This window comes from Babylonia areolata, chromosome 20 (genome assembly GCF_041734735.1).
Source record: "Babylonia areolata isolate BAREFJ2019XMU chromosome 20, ASM4173473v1, whole genome shotgun sequence".
NCBI classification, from domain to species: domain Eukaryota; kingdom Metazoa; phylum Mollusca; class Gastropoda; order Neogastropoda; family Buccinidae; genus Babylonia; species Babylonia areolata.
Genome location: NC_134895.1, coordinates 55875340 through 55896527, shown reverse-complemented (window position 1 = coordinate 55896527; position 21188 = coordinate 55875340). Strand labels below are relative to the sequence as shown.

Sequence of the window (21188 nt, the reverse complement as noted above, 5' to 3'; positions counted from 1 at the left end):
ACCACCCTGACCCCCAACACCACCCTGACCCCCCAACACACCACCCTGACCCCACACACACCACCCTGACCCCCCCAACACCACACACCACCCTGACCCCCAACACACCACCCTGACCCCAAACACCACCCTGACCCAACACACCACACACCACCCTGACCCCCAACACACCACCCTGACCCCCAACACACCACCCTGACCCCCCAACACACTACACCGACCCCCCAACACACCACCCTACACACCACCCTGACCAACACACACCCCTGACCCCCCAACACACCACCCTACACACCACCCTGACCCCCAACACACTACACTGACACACCCCCCCCCCAACACACCACCCTGACCCCCAACACACCACCCTGACCCCCCAACACACTACACCGACCCCCCAACACACCACCCTGCACACCACCCTGACCAACACACACCCCTGACCCCCCAACACACCACCCTACACACCACCCTGACCCCCAACACACTACACTGACACCCCCCCCACACACACACCACCCTGACCTGACCCCCAACACACCACCCTGACCTGACCCCCCAACACACCACCCTACACACCACCCGGACCCCCAACACACCACCTGGACCCCCCAACACACAACCCTACATACCACCCTGACCCCCAACACACCACCCGGACCCCCCAACACACCACCCGGACCCCCAACACACACCACCCGGACCCCCCAACATACCATCCTGACCTCCCAACACACACACACACACCCGCCTACATACCACCCTGACCCCCCAACACACACCACCGTGACCCCCAACACACCACCGTGACCCCCAACACACCACCGTGGAAACCACCCCCCTCCCCCCAGCCATATCCCCCCCAACACACCACCCTAACCCCCCAACACACCACCGTGACCCCCACACACCGCCATGACCCCCCCCCCAAAAAAAAAACAACAAAAACAAAAAAACCTAACACACCACCCTGACCCCCAACACACCACCCTGACCCCCAACACACCACCATGACCCCCAACACCACCATGACCCCCCAACACACCACCATATCCCCCAACACACCACCATGACCCCAACACACCACCATGACCCCCAACACACCACTGTGACCCCCACACACCGCCATGACCCCCCCCCAAAAAAAAAACAACAAAAAAAAACCAACACACCACCCTAACCCCCCAACACACCATCCAACGCACTACCCTAACCCCCCAACACACCATCCAACACACCACCATGACCCCCAACACACCACCCTAACCCCCCAACACACCATCCAACGCACTACCCTAAGCCCCCAACACACCATCCAACACAGCACCCTGACCCCCAACACACCACCCTAACCCCCCAACACACCATCCAACACACCACCCTAACCCCCCAACACACCATTCAACACACCACTCTGACCCCCAACACACCACCCTGACCCCCAACACACCATCCAACACACCACCCTGACCCCCAACACACCACCCTGACCCCCCAACACACCATCCTACACACCACCCTGACCCCCAGCACACCACCCTGACCCCCAACACACCACCTTGACCCCCAACACACCACCTTGACATGGGCAAAATGGCCCAGTCATTAAAATGTTCCAGTTGCAGTTCTCTGTTTCTGTGTTTTATTTATTGCAAATGATGAGAATCTCTAAATAGATGGTTGTCTTGACCTGCAGTGGCTTGTGGGGAGCCTGGGTCTGGAGAGATGCACCTTCTGCCGGAGCCGTTGTACTCCATCCCCACAGACAACACTTTCATCACTTCCATCGTTGGCACTGACAACGGCCGCATCTTCATGGCCGGCAAGGACGGGGCTCTGTATGAACTGATCTATCAGGTGGGCTGGGGTGACAGTGCTGTGTTGAAGTGTGCTTATCTCTCTGTGTGTGTGAGCATGTGTATGTGTTTGTGTGTCAGTTCAAGTTGAACAGATTTTTATTGAAGGTAAAAGAGAAAGCTAATACAGCTTTGGCAATTTCCACATTTCTTCCTCTCCATTCCTCTGTGTGACTGATGTGAGGAGTGAATATCCACACCTTGTGAACACTGCTAATTCTGTCTTGAGGGGAAAATTGTGGATGTTGTCTCAGCGTTTTTCATTGTGCCTTCAGAGATGCACGTCATATGTGTGTTTCATGGGGGTATTGTGTGCGTACATATACTCAACTGATAAGAGGAATTCATTTTCATGTACTGTTTTTGGATGTTGAAATTTCAGATTTTCTGATTGATTGTTGTTTTTTTTTTGTTTGTTTTTTTAACAGGCAGAGGATGGCTGGTTTAGCCGCAAGTGTCGAAAAGTGTGCCACTCGACCAGCGCACTGTCTTTCCTTGTTCCATCCTTTTTCAACTTCACCTTCAGTCAGGATGGTATGTTTGACTGAAAGGCTTTTGAAATGCTTTAGATTGTGTGTGTGTGCGTGTGTGTGTGTGTGTTTGAGTGTGAGTGTGTGTGTGTGTGAGTGTGTGTGTGTGTGTGTGTGTGTGTGTGTGTGTGTGTGTGTGTGTGAGTGTGTGTGTGTGAGTGTGTGTGTGTGTGAGTGTGTGTGTGTGTGTGTGTGTGTGTGTGTGTGTGAGTGTGTGTGTGTGTGAGTGTGAGTGTGAGTGTGTGCTACTATCTGCCTTGTCAATCTGACTGTTGCCTTTACCTGATTTTATGCGAAAGTTCCATCTGTGGGATTTAGTGATTTCCCTCCCCCCTCCAGCAACCCCTCCCCTGCCCCCACCCCGCCCCCTCCCAGAAAAAAAAAAGAAAAAAAAACAAATTGAGAGCATGTTAAACTTCCCGTGTAAGTGGAGCATAAAGAAAGAAATATCAACAGCTCTTTCTTGTTTTTCTTTCTTTTGTGTGACTGTGTTTCACAACCCAACAGACTGCTAAAGTGAGTGACAAAACTGAGTCCTGTTTTTCACATTCAGTGTTTACATTCTTCTTCTTTTCCATTCAGTCCTTTCAGTGCATACAAAACTCTGCTGCCCACCTCGCCCTCAGAAAGAAAAGATCTGAGCACATCACTCTTCTTTTGCAACATCTCCATCGGCTCCCTGTCTCACACAGAATAAAGTACAAGATCAGCACTGTGTTATAAATGTATTCACAAATCTGCCCCTTCCTATCTTTGTGGCTGCCTTCACCTCTACACTCCATCTTGCTCTCTACGATCAGCTTTGGATCCACTCTGTTTGTGCTTACCCAGATTCAAACACTCCACTGTTGGAGGCTGTTCTTTCTGTGTCTGTGGACCTTGCTTTTGGAATGAACTTCCTCTTTCGCTTCATCAGGTCTCCGCACTCAGCTCTTTCAAGTCTGGCCTTAAAACCCACCTCTTCCCAATGTAACCTCCCTCCCCTGCCTCTTCCTTGTCTTCAGTTTCTTCTTCAGAGTTATGAATACGTGTGAATGACTGGTATGAAAGCGCTTTGATTTGTCTCTACACAAGATTCAGCGCTATATAAATACTATCATTATTAATATTATTATTATTATTTGTGGGCTGCAGCTCCCACGTTCATATGTATGTACATGAGTGAGGTTTTATGTGTATGACCGTTATTCCCTGCCATGTAGGCAGCCATACTCTGTATTTGGGGGAAGTGTTTGTATGATTTGTCTCTTGATGCAGTGCATGGTTTATTCTCACTTTCCTTTGTATAATATTTTATGTATGTTCTCTCATTTCACCTTCTTTACAGTAATGTCAGTGGTTTTTGGATAGATTTAAGATAGTGATCAAACAGTATAAAAAAAACCCCAAAAGGTACATAATTTTAAACTTGAACATGACAGATGTTTCAGATTCAGATTGATAGATTTAAAATTGGGATCAAACAATAGGTATTTTTCATCTTGGAACAAAGTGTGTAATTGTAATTTTGTTTCAGATCCACTGGTTCAGATCAGCATTGACGACTCTCGTCACATTCTGTATGGTCGAACACAGAAAGGCAGCATTCAGGTCAGTTGTTTTCTTCTCTTCAAGTTCACACACAATTAATTTCAGTGATCACCTGCCCCCTGTCACCCCCCCCCCCAACACCTCCCTCTGACAGCTTACCCTTCCAGTGCTCCAGGACACAAACTTCTGTCCCCTTACGGTATGCAGAAGTGCCCCAGGACACCAATTTCTGTCCCCTTACAGTATGCAGAAGTGCCCCAGGACACCAATTTCTGTCCCCTTACAGTGTGCAGAAGTGCCCCAGGACACCAATTTCTGTCCCCTTACAGTGTGCAGAAGTGCCCCAGGACACCAATTTCTGTCCCCTTACAGTGTGCAGAAGTGCCCCAGGACACCAATTTCTGTCCCCTTACAGTATGCAGAAGTGCCCCAGGACACAAACTTCTGTCCCCTTACAGTATGCAGAAGTGCCCCAGGACACAAACTTCTGCCCCCTTACAGTATGCAGAAGTGCCCCAGGACACCAATTTCTGCCCCCTTACAGTGTGCAGAAGTGCCCCAGGACAGAATTAATCATCTGCTTCATTGTAGAATTTTCCTGTCGCACAGTCATTGAACTCTGTCATGATTGGATAGTGTGTTTATTTTCCTTTCAGAAAAGTGTAGGTTTTATATATATATATATATATATATATATATATATATATATATATATATATATATATTCGTAGTTTGCATGCTACAATGTTTTGTTTTTTTATTATTTATGTTTTTTAGTATTACCCACTGTCACCAAATATATATATATATATATATGTATATCTTAAAAAACTGAAATATGCGCCTTTCCTATAAGGGGCATTCAGATGCATTTTAAAACTTTTTTTCTCTTCCAAGTAACAATTTTATTATTTAACTCCCGAGGGTAATGTATAGACTTGTTTGCATAAAATATATTGCTGCTTTTTTAAAATCCACTTACCTGACCGGACATTGTTGTGCTCCGAATGTACACATCTAGTAAAAATGTTACACTTACCTGACCAGACATTGTTGTGCTTCGAATGTACACATCTAGTAAAAATGTTACACTTACCTGACCAGACATTGTTGTGCTCCGAATGTACACATCTAGTAAAAATGTTACACTTACCTGACCAGACATTGTTGTGCTCCGAATGTACACATCTAGTAAAAATGTTACACTTACCTGACCAGACATTGTTGTGCTCCGAATGTACACATCTAGTAAAAATGTTACAAGAGAAAAGAAGAAGAATGTACACATCTAGTAAAAATGTTACACATCTAGTAAAAATGTTACAAGAGAAAAGAAGAAGAATGTACACATCTAGTAAAAATGTTACAAGAGAAAAGAAGAAGAATGTACACATCTAGTAAAAATGTTACACATCTAGTAAAAATGTTACAAGAGAAAAGAAGAAGAATGTACACATCTAGTAAAAATGTTACAAGAGAAAAGAAGAAGAATGTACACATCTAGTAACAGTGTTACAGATCTAGTAAAAATGTTACAAGAGAAAAGAAGAAGAATGTACACATATAGTAAAAATGTTACACATCTAGTAAAAATGTTACAAGAGAAAAGAAGAAGAATGTACACATCTAGTAAAAATGTTACAAGAGAAAAGAAGAAGAATGTACACATCTAGTAAAAATGTTACAAGAGAAAAGAAGAAGAATGTACACATCTAGTAAAAATGTTACAAGAGAAAAAAAAAAAGAATGTACACATCTAGTAAAAATGTTACACATCTAGTAAAAATGTTACAAGAGAAAAGAAGAAGAATGTACACATCTAGTAAAAATGTTACAAGAGAAAAGAAGAAGAATGTACACATCTAGTAAAAATGTTACAAGAGAAAAAAAGAAGAATGTACACATCTAGTAAAAATGTTACAAGAGGAAAGAAGAAGAATGTACACATCTAGTCAAAATGTTACAAGAGAAAAAAAGAAGAATGTACACATCTAGTCAAAATGTTACAAGAGGAAAGAAGAAGAATGTACACATCTAGTAAAAATGTTACAAGAGAAAAAAAGAAGAATGTACACATCTAGTAAAAATGTTACAAGAGGAAAGAAGAAGAATGTACACATCTAGTAAAAATGTTACAAGAGAAAAAAAGAAGAATGTACACATCTAGTAAAAATGTTACAAGAGAAAAAAAGAAGAATGTACACATCTAGTAAAAATGTTACAAGAGGAAAGAAGAAGAATGTACACATCTAGTAAAAATGTTACAAGAGAAAAAAAGAAGAATGTACACATCTAGTAAAAATGTTACAAGAGAAAAGAAGAAGAATGTACACATCTAGTAAAAATGTTACAAGAGAAAAAAAGAAGAATGTACACATCTAGTAAAAATGTTACACATCTAGTAAAAATGTTACAAGAGAAAAGAAGAATGTACACATCTAGTAAAAATGTTACAAGAGGAAAGAAGAAGAATGTACACATCTAGTAAAAATGTTACACATCTAGTAAAAATGTTACAAGAGAAAAGAAGAAGAATGTACACATCTAGTAAAAATGTTACAAGAGAAAAAAAGAAGAATGTACACATCTAGTAAAAATGTTACAAGAGGAAAGAAGAAGAATGTACACATCTAGTAAAAATGTTACAAGAGAAGAAAAAAAAAGAATGTACACATCTAGTAAAAATGTTACAAGAGGAAAGAAGAAGAATGTACACATCTAGTAAAAATGTTACAAGAGGAAAGAAGAAGAATGTACACATCTAGTAAAAATGTTACAAGAGGAAAGAAGAAGAATGTACACATCTAGTAAAAATGTTACAAGAGAAAAAAAGAAGAATGTACACATCTAGTAAAAATGTTTCAAGAGAAAAAAAAGAAAGACTGGGTAGAACAATTTTTGAAAGTGATATACATTATTTATGATAATTACTGGTTGATTATTTGCATGTATGATATTTACCAGTGGATTATTTATATGTATTGGTTCAGTTATGTATTACTGATGTCTGCAGGTGTATGACTTGGGCCGGGACGGCAAAGGAATGAGTCGTGTGGCATCTGTGTCCCAGCAGACAATACTTCATTCGGCTTTGGCTACAGCAAGGTAAAGCGTTTCAACCAGGAGATGAGTTTCTTTCCTTGTTTTTGGCAGAATTGGGAAACACTCTTCTTCCTTTTTGATTATTATTTTTGTTAACCTCACCACATATCTTTGTTGTCTGAAACTGGAGTTTACTGCAGTGTGCTTTCATGTTCCTAGTATTTTGATATCTTTTTGCACAGTTCTTTGATTGTCTGATGCACAAAGACTGTTTTGCAAAAACGTTTGTTGCAGTCCATTTTCTGTCCTCACACATCATTCTGTGTCAGTTCCTCAGCAATAAGAGAATTCCTCATTGAATGCTGTCATTTGCTTTAATAGGTAAGAGGCAGGCTGTCAGTCTTGAGGCAGCTGCTTGGTGTTTCCAGTCGGTTTTCACATAGATGCTTTAAAGGTAGAAGAAACAATAAGCCTTCTGACAGACTGTCACACAGATGCTTTAAAGGAAGAAGAAACCAGAAACCTTCTGACAGACTGTCACACAGATGCTTTAAAGGAAGAAGAAACCAGAAACCTTCTGACAGACTGTCACATAGATGCTTTAAAGGAAGAAGAAACAATAAGCCTCCTGACAGACTGTCACAAAGATGCTTTAAAGGTAGAAGAAACAATAAGCCTTTTGACAGACTGTCACACAGATGCTTTAAAGGAAGAAGAAACAATAAGCCTCCTGACAGACTGTCACAAAGATGCTTTAAAGGAAGAAGAAACAAGAAGCCAAGAAATGCCATTTTACATTGTTAAAGTTCCTAGAGCTGTATATCTGCAGTGTATACATTGTGGAGAGTTAAACAGAAGTTCTGGTCAGCAACTACGGCTTCACTTTCACAGCTGTCACTCACATGGAAGTTTGTGTTGGACAGAGGTAGCGCTGAAACTGAAAAAAATAAAAGATTGTGAAAGAAATGTGCCATTATATTTTGGGTGTGATGATGAAAATATTCTGCTTAACTTCCAAGTATTCCACTATGTTCACAGAAAATATTCCTCTCAAGTATGTTTACGGGTAGACATGCCAGGAAGAGTGAAAATGTCGTTACTCTTTTTATCTGTTGTTTAATGCTACTAACCTCATTCATGTCTTGTTTTACTCTTTTTATCTGTTGTTTAATGCTACTAACCTCATTTATGTCTTGTTTATGGGCTAATTGAAAACAGTATTTAGTTTTTTGGATGTGTTACTGGAAATGTATTTTTTTTGTTTTTGTTGTGTTTTGTTGTTTAGGACAGTGGAAAAATCACACTTCAAGTCCATTGTTCACGTATCGGCCATCACTGCTTCTGAGTCTGCCAACCTTCATGTCGTGGCCATCACTCAGTCAGGTGAGTTGTTGTGTGTTACTGCATGCTGAAAGAATGAGTCAGGTGAGTTGTTGTGTGTTACTGCAGACTGAAAGAATCAGTCAGGTGAGTTGTTGTGTGTTACTGCAGGCTGAAAGAATCAGTCAGGTGAGTTGTTGTGTGTTATTGCAGGCTGAAAGAATCAGTCAGGTGAGTTGTTGTGTGTTATTGCAGGCTGAAAGAATCAGTCAGGTGAGTTGTTGTGTGTTACTGCAGGCTGAAAGAATCAGTCAGGTGAGTTGTTGTGTGTTACTGCAGGCTGAAAGAATCAGTCAGGTGAGTTGTGTGTTACTGCAGGCTGAAAGAATCAGTCAGGTGAGTTGTTGTGTGTTACTGCAGGCTGAAAGAATCAGTCAGGTGAGTTGTGTGTTATTGCAGGCTGAAAGAATCAGTCAGGTGAGTTGTTGTGTGTTATTGCAGGCTGAAAGAATCAGTCAGGTGAGTTGTTGTGTGTTACTGCAGGCTGAAAGAATCAGTCAGGTGAGTTGTTATGTGTTACTGCAGGCTGAAAGAATCAGAGAGAGGTGAAGAATGTGCTTGGTTTGTGTGATCTGAAAGAATCAGAGAGAGAGAGAGAGGTGAAGAATGTGCTTGGTTTGTGTGGTCTGAAAGAATCAGAGAGAGAGAGAGAGGTGAAGAATGTGCTTGGTTTGTGTGGTCTGAAAGAATCAGAGAGAGAGGTGAAGAATGTGCTTGGTTTGTGTGGTCTGAAAGAATGAGAGAGAGAGGTGAAGAATGTGCTTGGTTTGTGTGGTCTGAAAGAATCAGAGAAAGAGGTGAAGAATGTGCTTGGTTTGTGTGGTCTGAAAGAATCACAGAGAGAGAGAGAGGTGAAGAATGTGCTTGGTTTGTGTGGTCTGAAAGAATCAGAGAGGTGAAGAATGTGTTTGGTTTGTGTGGTCTGAAAGAATCAGAGAGAGAGGTGAAGAATGTGCTTGGTTTGTGTGGTCTGAAAGAATCAGAGAGAGAGGTGAAGAATGTGCTTGGTTTGTGTGGTCTGAAAGAATCAGAGAAAGAGGTGAAGAATGTGCTTGGTTTGTGTGGTCTGAAGGAATCAGAGAGAGATGTGAAGAATGTGTTTGGTTTGTGTGGTCTGAAAGAATCAGAGGTGAAGAATGTGCTTGGTTTGTGTGGTCTGAAAGAATCAGAGAGAGAGGTGAAGAAGGTGCTTGGTTTGTGTGGTCTGAAAGAATCAGAGAGAGAGGTGAAGAATGTGCTTGGTTTGTGTCGTCTGAAAGAATCACACAGAGAGAGGTGAAGAATGTGCTTGGTTTGTGTGGTCTGAAAGAATGAGAGAGAGGTGAAGAATGTGCTTGGTTTGTGTGGTCTGAAAGAATCAGAGAAAGAGGTGAAGAATGTGCTTGGTTTGTGTGGTCTGAAAGAATGAGAGAGAGGTGAAGAATGTGCTTGGTTTGTGTGGTCTGAAAGAATCAGAGAGAGAGGTGAAGAATGTGCTTGGTTTGTGTGGTCTGAAAGAATCAGAGAGAGAGGTGAAGAATGTGCTTGGTTTGTGTGGTCTGAAAGAATCAGAGAGAGAGAGGTGAAGAATGTGTTTAGTTTGTGTGGTCTGAAAGAATCAGAGAGAGAGGTGAAGAATGTGCTTTGTTTGTGTGGTCTGAAAGAATGAGAGAGAGAGGTGAAGAATGTGCTTGGTTTGTGTGGTCTGAAAGAATCAGAGAGAGGTGAAGAATGTGCTTGGTTTGTGTGGTCAGAAAGAATCAGAGAGAGAGGTGAAGAATGTGTTTGGTTTGTGTGGCCTGAAAGAATCAGAGAGGTGAAGAATGTGCTTGGTTTGTGTGGTCTGAAAGAATCAGAGAGAGAGAGAGAGGTGAAGAATGTGTTTGGTTTGTGTGGTCTGAAAGAATCACAGAGAGAGGTGAAGAATGTGCTTGGTTTGTGTGGTTTAAAAGAATCAGAGAGAGAGAGGTGAAGAATGTGTTTGGTTTGTGTGGTCTAAAAGAATCAGAGAGAGAGAGGTGAAGAATGTGTTTGGTTTGTGTGGTCTAAAAGAATCAGAGAGAGAGAGGTGAAGAATGTGTTTGGTTTGTGTGGTCTAAAAGAATGAGAGAGAGAGGTGAAGAATGTGTTTAGTTTGTGTGGTCTGAAAGAATCAGAGAAAGAGGTGAAGAATGTGCTTGGTTTGTGTGGTCTGAAAGAATCAGAGAGAGAGGTGAAGAATGTGCTTGGTTTGTGTGGTCTGAAAGAATCAGAGAGAGAGAGGTGAAGAATGTGCTTGGTTTGTGTGGTCTGAAAGAATCAGAGAGAGAGAGAGAGGTGAAGAATGTGCTTGGTTTGTGTGGTCTGAAAGAATCAGAGAGGTGAAGAATGTGCTTGGTTTGTGTGGTCTGAAAGAATCAGAGAGAGAGAGAGAGGTGAAGAATGTGTTTGGTTTGTGTGGTCTGAAAGAATCAGAGAGAGAGGTGAAGAATGTGCTTGGTTTGTGTGGTCTGAAAGAATCAGAGAGAGAGGTGAAGAAGGTGCTTGGTTTGTGTGGTCTGAAAGAATCGGAGAAAGAGGTGAAGAATGTGCTTGGTTTGTGTGGCCTGAAAGAATCGGAGAAAGAGGTGAAGAATGTGCTTGGTTTGTGTGGCCTGAAAGAATCGGAGAAAGAGGTGAAGAATGTCCTTGGTTTGTGTGGCCTGATGCTTCTCTGCTTGTGCAAGAGAGACAAGATAGTGGAATTAAACACTTTTGATAAAATGAAAATAGTCTGATACATGCCATGTAATTGATGTAGTTACCATTTATAAATATCAGTGTAGATTCTGAATACACTATTGTCTTAAACTCAAGGCACATCTCTTTCCTGAAAAAATAAAAAAAGGTTTACTCCCCTGCCACTACCACGAAAGCTGTGTCCACAAGGCGGCTGTATTCAACACCTGTTGTGATATTGCATGTTGATGTCTCCAGGTGTGTGTCTGTACTTCACTACCTCCATGTTCAACACCTGTTGTGATATTGCATGTTGATGCCTCCAGGTGTGTGTCTGTACTTCACTACCTCCATGTTCAACACCTGTTGTGATATTGCATGTTGATGTCTCCAGGTGTGCGTCTGTACTTCACTACCTCCATGTTCAACACCCAGTTTACGGGCCCCTCCATGCTGACCTTGGTGCACGTGCGGTTACCTCCGGGGTTCTCTGCAGGGTCCACCCAGCCGCCCAGCAAGGTGCACACTGCGTATCATGGCAGCGGGACTCTGCTGCTCATGTCCAGTCAGAATGACGACAACGACCTGTTGTGGGCCATCAGCAGCGATTCCTTTCCCTTCCAGAAACAGCTGATGGAAACGCAGGTGAGTGGTTGTGTGCTTTTTTGAGTGTTTGTTGGTTGTGTGTGGATCGTGAGTGTGTGAGTTTGTTCGTGTGTGTGTGTGTGTGTGTGTGTGAGACAGAGAACGAGAGAGAAACACAGAAGACAAAGTTCTTCATTTTTGAGGATGATAGTGCTTTTTTCATCCAGTCCCTGGCCTATACAGGGTTGAGAGAGAGAGAGAGAGAGTGTGTATTTTTGTGTGTTACTTCTTTCCCCTTTCTTGTACATGAACTCATCTCTTTCTCTGAGGTTATGTGAATATGTTAATTACAGTTGACAGGCACTAGCAGACAGCTTTATGAAGATGTGTTGACATCAGTAAAGAAAAGATATCTCTGCTGGTATGGCCACGTAGGATCAAATGGCCTTGTTAAAACAATCCTCCAGGGAACTTCAGAGGGAGGGAGATGGACTGGAAGACAGCAAAAACATAATGGGACTGACAGCACTGCAGAAAGGACAGGAAAACCATGTGCAGAGACCCAGGCTTTGACACACAGCTGGCAGACCTGGAGGAATCCCATGAACAGCTGTTTCGTAATGCGCCCCAGTGACTCTTTACAGAGTTTTGGGGAGAATCTGGTGAACAGCTGTTTTGTAAAGCGCCCCTGTGACTCTTTACAGAGTTTTGGGGAGATGGTGAACAGCTGTTTTGTAAAGCGCCCCAGTGACTCTTTACAGAGTTTTGGGGAGATGGTGAACAGCTGTTTGTAAAGCGCCCCAGTGACTCTTTACAGAGTTTTGGGGAGAATCTGGTGAACAGCTGTTTTGTAAAGTGCCCCAGTGACTCTTTACAGACTTTTGGGGAGAATCTGGTGAACAGCTGTTTCGTAATGCGCCCCTGTGACTCTTTACAGAGTTTTGGGGAGAATCTGGTGAACAGCTCTTTTGTAAAGCACCACAGTGATTCTTTGCAGAGTTTTAGGGTGAATCTGGTAAACAGTTGTTTTGTAAAAGCGCCCCAGAGTTTTGGGGAAAATCTGGTGAACAGTTGTTTTGTAAATTCCTCAGTGACTCTACAGAGTTTGGGGGAGAATCTGGTGAATAGTTTTGTAAAGCGCCTCAGTGACTCTTTACAGAGTTTTGGGGAGAATCTGGTGAACAGTTTTGTAAAGCGCCTCAGTGACTCTTTACAGAGTTTTGGGGAGAATCTTGTGAACAGTTGTTTTGTAAGTTCCCCAGTGACTCTACAGAGTTTGGGGGAGAATCTGGTGAACAGCTGTTTTGTAAAGCGCCCAGTGACTCTACAGAGTTTTGGGGAGAATCTGGTGAACAGCTGTTTTGTAAAGCGCCCAGTGACTCTACAGAGTTTTGGGGAGAATCTGGTGAACAGCTGTTTTGTAAAGCGCCCAGTGACTCTACAGAGTTTTGGGGAGAATCTGGTGAACAGCTGTTTTGTAAAGCGCCCAGTGACTCTACAGAGTTTTAGGGAGAATCTGGTGAACAGCTGTTTTGTAAAGCGCCCAGTGACTACAGAGTTTTGGGGACAAGAAGCTCACACAGCTGCATGCAGACACACGGAAGTAACGTTCTGTCCACAAGATAATACACTTTCTCAGTCCCACTTTGATGTCACTCCAAACAGCAGAATGATTCTTCTCTTCATGCATCAACAGCGGAACCTACTGTCTTTCAGGTCAAAGTGCCCATTGACGGCAGAACTTGGGCACTGGGGGAAATCAGACCACCGGAATCGAGGATACAGGCAGCGCCCTCTGACGGACAGCAGCCAGACCCCCCAGTGGTGGTGTCCCAGCACATGGAACCTTCCCGTCGCTTCATTGTCTTGTCAGCACAGGTTGGTTTGGTTGTCCTGCTGGACTGCAGCAGTTCCTGGCTGCTTACTTGGCACAGTTCACATTTTTAAAAATTATTTTTAATTTTATTATCTTCCTGGACTGTAAAATTCCAGGTTGGTTCTGATCTGGAGTGTCATGAACTGAAAGAATAAAATGTGAAGTGTTGGATGTTTGTGTGTGTCTTGTTGTGTACTTACATTTTTTGATACCATGTTAAATTTATTGGTGGGAGTAAAAAAAAACCCAAACTATTTCCATTTTATACAGATGACTGTATTAGCATTTTGGCGATCTTGAGAAAAACAAATGTTGTTTTTTTTTTTTTCCATTTATTTTGCATTTTTTCAGTATTAACGACACACATTTTGGGTAAGTGGTCCATGGAACTCAGCTGCACAACTTGTAAGCCTTACAAAAAATTAGTCACTCCCATCCTTGCACAAGACAGACACACACCACACACAGGCACATACACACACACAGACACACACACACACGCACATGCACGCACACACACGCATGCACACACATGCACTCACGCACATACAACACACAACATACACACACAACACACAACACACACACACACACGCACGCACACACGCACAAAAAAACGCTGTGTGTTGCAGGGTTGCCACATACTGCGGAAGCTGCGCCCTGTGGAACAGCTGCACTCCTTGCTGATTGACTGTGGGGGGCCGGATGCAGAGGAGGTCAAGGCGTTCTTCCGCCTGCATCGTCTGGACCAGGCCTGTGCCACCTGCCTCGTTTTGGCCTCTTCCCGTAGTCCTGGCGACGGGCAGGTAAGCCGGCAAAGCTGCTGAATGTCTCGTTGCAGTGATTTTTGTTCATTTATTTATTTATTCATTTTATTTAAATCTGTTGGGTTTTTTTCAATATCAAAAAATATTTGTTGTTGCATTGTTACAAAGCCCATTCACAGCACTTGACCTCTGAACCTTAGTGAAATGAGACGTCAGCAGTGTGGCGTTGAGTTTGAAAGGCAGTTCTGCTTTGTGTTCTTATGTCTGATCAGTTATGTACTCCACCAGCTGGCACACTGCTGGATGTTTTAATGTTACTACTTTTTGTGTTGTTATGTCTGATCAGTTATGTACTCCACAAGCTGGCACACTGCTGGATGTTTTATTGTTGCTACTTTTTGTGTTGTTATGTCTGATCAGTTATGTACTCCACAAGCTGGCACACTGCTGGATGTTTTATTGTTGCTACTTTTTGTGTTCTTATGTCTGATCAGTTATGTACTCCACCAGCTGGGACATGTATATGTAGGAACATGAAAAGTGTTTTCACGAGACAAATTTTGACGCCAGAGCAGTGCTGCGTGCAGGGCTCAGTGAGGTGAGGATCCTATGATCGTGTCAGTGTATGGTGCGTTGTGGAGACCAGACCATTTTCAGCATGCAAAGCTTGGAAAATGGAGTATATCTGTCTACATGGCAGGGTCCTACACATAGAAGCCTGCTGTAGACACCAGTCAATGTGGGTTAGGGTTAGGGACATTCACATAGAAGCCTGCTGTAGACACCAGTCAATGTGGGTTAGGGACATACACATAAAAGCCTGCTGTAGACACCAGTGAATGTGGGTTAGGGTTAGGGACATACACATAAAAGCCTGCTGTAGACACCAGTGAATGTGGGTTAGGGTTAAAACATACACATAGAACCCTGCTGTAGACACCAGTGAATGTGGGTTAGGGTTAGGGACATACACATAAAAGCCTGCTGTAGACACCAGTGAATGTGGGTTAGGGTTAGGGACATACACATAAAAGCCTGCTGTAGACACCAGTGAATGTGGGTTAGGGTTAAGGACATACACATAAAAGCCTGCTGTAGACACCAGTCAATGTGGGTTAGGGTTAAGGACATACACATAAAAGCCTGCTGCAGACACCAGTGAATGTGGGTTAGGGTTAAGGACATACACATAAAAGCCTGCTGTAGACACCAGTGAATGTGGGTTAGGGTTAGGGACATACACATAAAAGCCTGCTGTAGACACCAGTGAATGTGGGTTAGGGTTAGGGACATACACATAAAAGCCTGCTGTAGACACCAGTGAATGTGGGTTAGGGTTAAGGACATACACATAAAAGCCTGCTGCAGACACCAGTGAATGTGGGAGGTGCAGCCTGTGAACACACTGAAGGGAGAACTTTCTGAGATTTTAGTTTATTGGGGCTGTTTGTTGCAGGTGTCGGATTGGGCGCGTATGGCATTCTTCATGTATGGGGGAGAGGCCCAGTACAACTTTGGGGCCACTGCGTCTGGAATGCAGCCCACCACCATTGGTGCTACTCCTTTCACAAACAGTGAGTGTGTCTGCCGTTTGTGTGTGTGTGTGGTGTATCGCAGTATGTATGTATGGTGAGTGTGTGTGTGTGTGTGTGTGTGTGTGTGTGTGTGTGTGTGTGTGTGTGGTGTATCGCAGTATGTATGTATGGTGAGTGTGTGTGTGTGTGTGTGTGTGTGTGTGTGTGGTGTATCACAGTATGTATGTATGGTGAGTGTGTGTGTGTGTGTGTGTGTGTGTGTGTGGTGTATCACAGTATGTATGTATGGTGAGTGTGTGTGTGTGTGTGTGTGTGTGTGTGGTGTATCGCAGTATGTATGTATGGTGAGTGTGTGTGTGTGTGTGTGTGTGTGTGTGTGTGTGTGGTGTATCACAGTATGTATGTATGGTGAGTTTGTGTGTGTGTGTGTGGTGCACGATAAGTGAATGCAAGTAACTGATAACATAATGTACGTTTGTTAGCAGTTGTGAGGGTGGTGACTGATACAAGGATTTATTGGTGATTAGTGGTAACAGTCTGAACATGTGTTAATGGTAGTGACGGTGGTGTATCAGTATGATGAATGAATGTGTGACATTGATGAATGATGAATGAATGTGTGACATTGATGAATGATGAATGAATGTTTGACATTGATGAATGATGAATGAATGTGTGACACTCGTGAATGATGAATAATTGTCAGGGGCTGTGATGGTAGTGAATGATGAATGAATGTATGTGATGTGTGATAACATAGTGTACACAGTACACCTGTATGTGTATGTACACATGTAATTGGTCAGTGATGGATGAATGTGGGAGATGGGGGATGTGTAGGGTCTGTGACAGTGGTGATTAATGAAGGAATGTGTGTGACGTGTGATGATAATATGTACACATGTATGTTTGCATTCACATGTTAGCGGGTTGTGACAGTGGTTTAAATGTGGACATGTTATAACTAGATGTACACATGTTAGCTGGTTGCGGCAGTTTGGGGAATGTGCAGGGCAGTTATAACTGACTGTACACATGTTAGTGGGTTGTGACATTAGTGTGAACATGGAGGACAGTTATAACTGACTATACACATGTTAGTGGGTTGTGACATTAGTGTGAACATGGACAGTTATAACTGACTGTACACATGTTAGTGGGTTGTGACATTAGTGTGAACATGGAGGACAGTTATAACTGACTATACACATGTTAGTGGGTTGTGACATTAGTGTGAACATGGACAGTTATAACTGACTGTGCACATGTTAGTGGGTTGTGACATTAGTGTGAACATGGAGGACAGTTATAACTGACTGTACACATGTTAGTGGGTTGTGACATTAGTGTGAACATGGACAGTTATAACTGACTGTACACATGTTAGTGGGTTGTGACATTAGTGTGAACATGGAGGACAGTTATAACTGACTGTACACATGTTAGTGGGTTGTGACATTAGTGTGAACATGGACAGTTATAACTGACTGTACACATGTTAGTGGGTTGTGACATTAGTGTGAACATGGAGGACAGTTATAACTGACTGTACACATGTTAGTGGGTTGTGACATTAGTGTGAACATGGACAGTTATAACTGACTGTACACATGTTAGTGGGTTGTGACATTAGTGTGAACATGGAGGACAGTTATAACTGACTGTACACATGTTAGTGGGTTGTGACATTAGTGTGAACATGGACAGTTATAACTGACTGTACACATGTTAGTGGGTTGTGACATTAGTGTGAACATGGAGGACAGTTATAACTGACTGTACACATGTTAGTGGGTTGTGACATTAGTGTGAACATGGAGGACAGTTATAACTGACTGTACACATGTTAGTGGGTTGTGACATTAGTGTGAACATGGAGGACAGTTATAACTGACTGTACACATGTTAGTGGGTTGTGACATTAGTGTGAACATGGAGGACAGTTATAACTGACTGTACACATGTTAGGGGGTTGTGACATTAGTGTGAACATGGACAGTTATAACTGACTGTACACATGTTAGTGGGTTGTGACATTAGTGTGAACATGGAGGACAGTTATAACTGACTGTACACATGTTAGGGGGTTGTGACATTAGTGTGAACATGGACAGTTATAACTGACTGTACACATGTTAGTGGGTTGTGACATTAGTGTGAACATGGAGGACAGTTATAACTGACTGTACACATGTTAGTGGGTTGTGACATTAGTGTGAACATGGAGGACAGTTATAACTGACTGTACACATGTTAGCGGTTGTGACAACAGCAGCAGGGGGAGGCAACATGAGCAACACCATCCTGTACAGTCCTGGGTCCTCCTCCGCCATCACGGCCATGACGCCAATGCCAGGTAGGGGTACACCTCACTCCGGTGGAGAGGGCTACACTCTCTCCATGTAATCAGCGTTGTGTTTACACACACCTTTGTACATGTTGGCATATGGACATGTACATACATACACACTCTCACACATATGTGTGGTTTCATACTGAAGAATGCACATATGCGTGAAAATGCTCATACACACACACACACATGCACACACATACGTGCATTTACACACACACACATGTGACATACAAAATGTACATATAAGATTTTTCATAAAAACATATTTCTTTGAGCATGTGTGTGTGTGTGTGTGTGTGTGTGTGTGTGTGTTCGTGCTTGTGTATTGCAGTGTACTGATTGTTCAGGCTGAATGAATTTGAAATTTCCTTTGTTTAATCAGGGCTGTTGATTTTTTACCAAAGGTGTTTTATGAACTTAGTTGTTGACAGTGATGGATTGACAATCAAGGCGTTTTCTTCATTATAGTTATCAATAATGAAATACAGGAAATTAATTAACTGTTTAAATTATAGAATTAAAATTGTTGCCTTGATGTGTGAATGTGTTGAACACATGAGGTGCCAGTGTGGAGAAAATGTGTTAGCACAGCATATTTCATTCTGTTCTTTCTGGAAAAGCTTCTTGCCTGATACACTGTCAGACAGCATTTGTTCTCACATTTCAAGTCATTATGACAAATCACACACTTTTTGTTTCGGTCTAGCAAAGTCTTGTTTTTGAAGCTTCATTGGAATAGTCCTTTGGCTGTTGTTCAGTACAGTTTATTTTGAAAATGCATTTGTTGAAGGGACTAAAATTATAATGAAATAGCTTTTAACTTACCAAGTGCATTGTAAGACCTTTCTAATGTGCCAGCTGTTTAAAGGTTTGTTTAACCCTTTCACTGCCAGGAAAATAAGATTTGAGTGAAATCAGTTTGCCAGCATTTTTTCACAAAAATCGGGTATATATTTTCAAAAAATCCTGTGCTCTTTGTTATCGGAGAAAAACCCATAAAAGTATGTATTTTATGAAAGGTAAATGAATAAAGAATGCAAAACACATGATGTCCACAGTATCTTTCTGATCTCATTCAACCTTACTTACCCTCACACCAACTCCTCTCTTCTTCTGACATCCGTATGCTCAGGATCCCCCCTGCTCCAACCAAAACATGTGGCCAACGCAGTTTTTCATACCAAGCCCCCTTTCTTTGGAATCCACTTCCTCAGCCTCTCCGTCACTCATCTTCGCTGCAATCTTTCAAATCCAGTCTGAAGACCCACCTTTTCCCCTCCAGATTAATTCTCAACAGCTCATCCCTTTCCAGTATGAAGTAAAATGACTATTTGTGAGTGAGTGAGTTTTGATAGTTTCAGGATTTGTGGTGGTGTTTTTGATTGGGTACTTTTTACGATCGTGTACTGTGACTTGTGTGTGTGTGCGCGCATTTGTATTGGTGTATTTGGTGGGGTGGGAGAGGTGTGAATAGTTTTCAATGATGTTTGGTATCTTGTGTTCAATTTTTCCTTTTTGATATTTACATATTTGTAAACGCCTAGGGCTTATTTTCAAGATTAGGCATAAATGCCCATAATAACAATGATAATAATAATAATGTTTTCCCATTTTATTTATTTTCAGTGACATGCTGTTGCTTTGAAATCAGTGTTTTGTTTTTTTGTCACATTTTCAACTTGTTCATTACAAACATTAGTCAGGAATTCTGCACTAAAATATATTTTCTGGACATATGGATAATATCTGCACACACAAATTATACTAGAACAACCACAGTAAAAAAAAAAAAAAAAAGAAAAAAGAGAGACAGACAGATACACAGTGCATTGTGACTTCTCCATGTGATAATATGGATGTGGGGCCACGCCCCCTCAGTCTCCACCCTTTCCTCATCACCCCTCTCACACGGTCTCTTTATCCAGTTCTCATCAGACCGCGTTGCCTGAGTGCCAAGAAAATCGCTCACACTGTGTCCTGCTAATGATCTGGTCACTTTCTGTTGGCTGCTACAGCTGTACAGGTGGCATCACTTACTGATAGTCGTATCTTGGCCAGTCTCTTCATTGCTCCCTTTATTTTCTATCAGATGGTCCAATAAAAGTTCATCACTGTCTTCTTCGAATTTACACTTCAATTCTTTCTGAGCATCAGCTAAAGAAAACAGTCGTGGTTGTTTTTGGGCAACACGATTGCATGTCTTGAGCACAGTGTCCGACATTTTGTTGAGTGAGCGAGGAGAGGATCTAGGCAAACACTGCGGCAGTAACCCAACCAAAACATTCAAATAAAGGACTGCCTCATGACGTAGGTGGAGTTTCTAACAATGAGTAGAATCTAGAAAGATTCCCCTAGCTAAAGCTACCAGTATTTTTTTCAATGAACTCAATGCAAACCAGGGAAAAGTCAGAATATTTTGATGATGAGTTCTCTCGTCACTGTGGCAGCAAAGTGAACATGGTTGTGCTGATGAGTTCTCTCATCACTGTGGCAGCAAAGTGAACATGGTTGTGCTGATGAGTTCTCTCGTCACTGTGGCAGCAAAGTGAACATGGTTGTGCTGATGAGTTCTCTCATCACTGTGGCAGCAAAGTGAACATGGTTGTGATGATGAGTTCTGTCGTCACTGTGGCAGCAAAGCGAACATGGTTGTGATGATGAGTTCTGTGGTCACTGTGGCAGCAAAGCGAACATGGTTGTGCTGATGAGTTCTGTGGTCACTGTGGCAGCAAAGTGAACATGGTTGTGCTGATGAGTTCTGTGGTCACTGTGGCAGCAAAGCGAACATGGTTGTGCTGATGAGTTCTGTGGTCACTGTGGCAGCAAAGCGAACATGGTTGTGCTGATGAGTTCTGTGGTCACTGTGGCAGCAAAGCGAACATGGTTGTGCTGATGAGTTCTCTCGTCACTGTGGCAGCAAAGTGAACATGGTTGTGCTGATGAGTTCTCTCGTCACTGTGGCTCTCGTCACTGTGGCAGCAAAGCGAACATGGTTGTGCTGATGAGTTCTCTCGTCACTGTGGCTCTCGTCACTGTGGCAGCAAAGCGAACATGG

General features: G+C 42.7%; 1 protein-coding gene across 2 annotated transcripts in view; it reads left to right on the top strand.

Annotated features, from left to right (window-relative positions):
* Positions 1 to 21188, top strand: part of LOC143294748 (nuclear pore complex protein Nup155-like) — a 105406-nt gene that overhangs the window by 13097 nt on the left and 71121 nt on the right. Inside the window, exons 7-16 of one of the 2 annotated variants that reach the window (XM_076606211.1) lie at positions 1697 to 1857; positions 2285 to 2390; positions 3903 to 3976; positions 6930 to 7021; positions 8244 to 8341; positions 11409 to 11659; positions 13316 to 13477; positions 14108 to 14281; positions 15699 to 15816; positions 18035 to 18133. In XM_076606211.1, coding sequence (XP_076462326.1) covers positions 1697 to 1857; positions 2285 to 2390; positions 3903 to 3976; positions 6930 to 7021; positions 8244 to 8341; positions 11409 to 11659; positions 13316 to 13477; positions 14108 to 14281; positions 15699 to 15816; positions 18035 to 18133 — 1335 coding nt within the window. The remainder of the gene's footprint in view (positions 1 to 1696; positions 1858 to 2284; positions 2391 to 3902; positions 3977 to 6929; positions 7022 to 8243; positions 8342 to 11408; positions 11660 to 13315; positions 13478 to 14107; positions 14282 to 15698; positions 15817 to 18034; positions 18134 to 21188) is intronic. The other variant, XM_076606212.1, reaches the window with a different exon arrangement.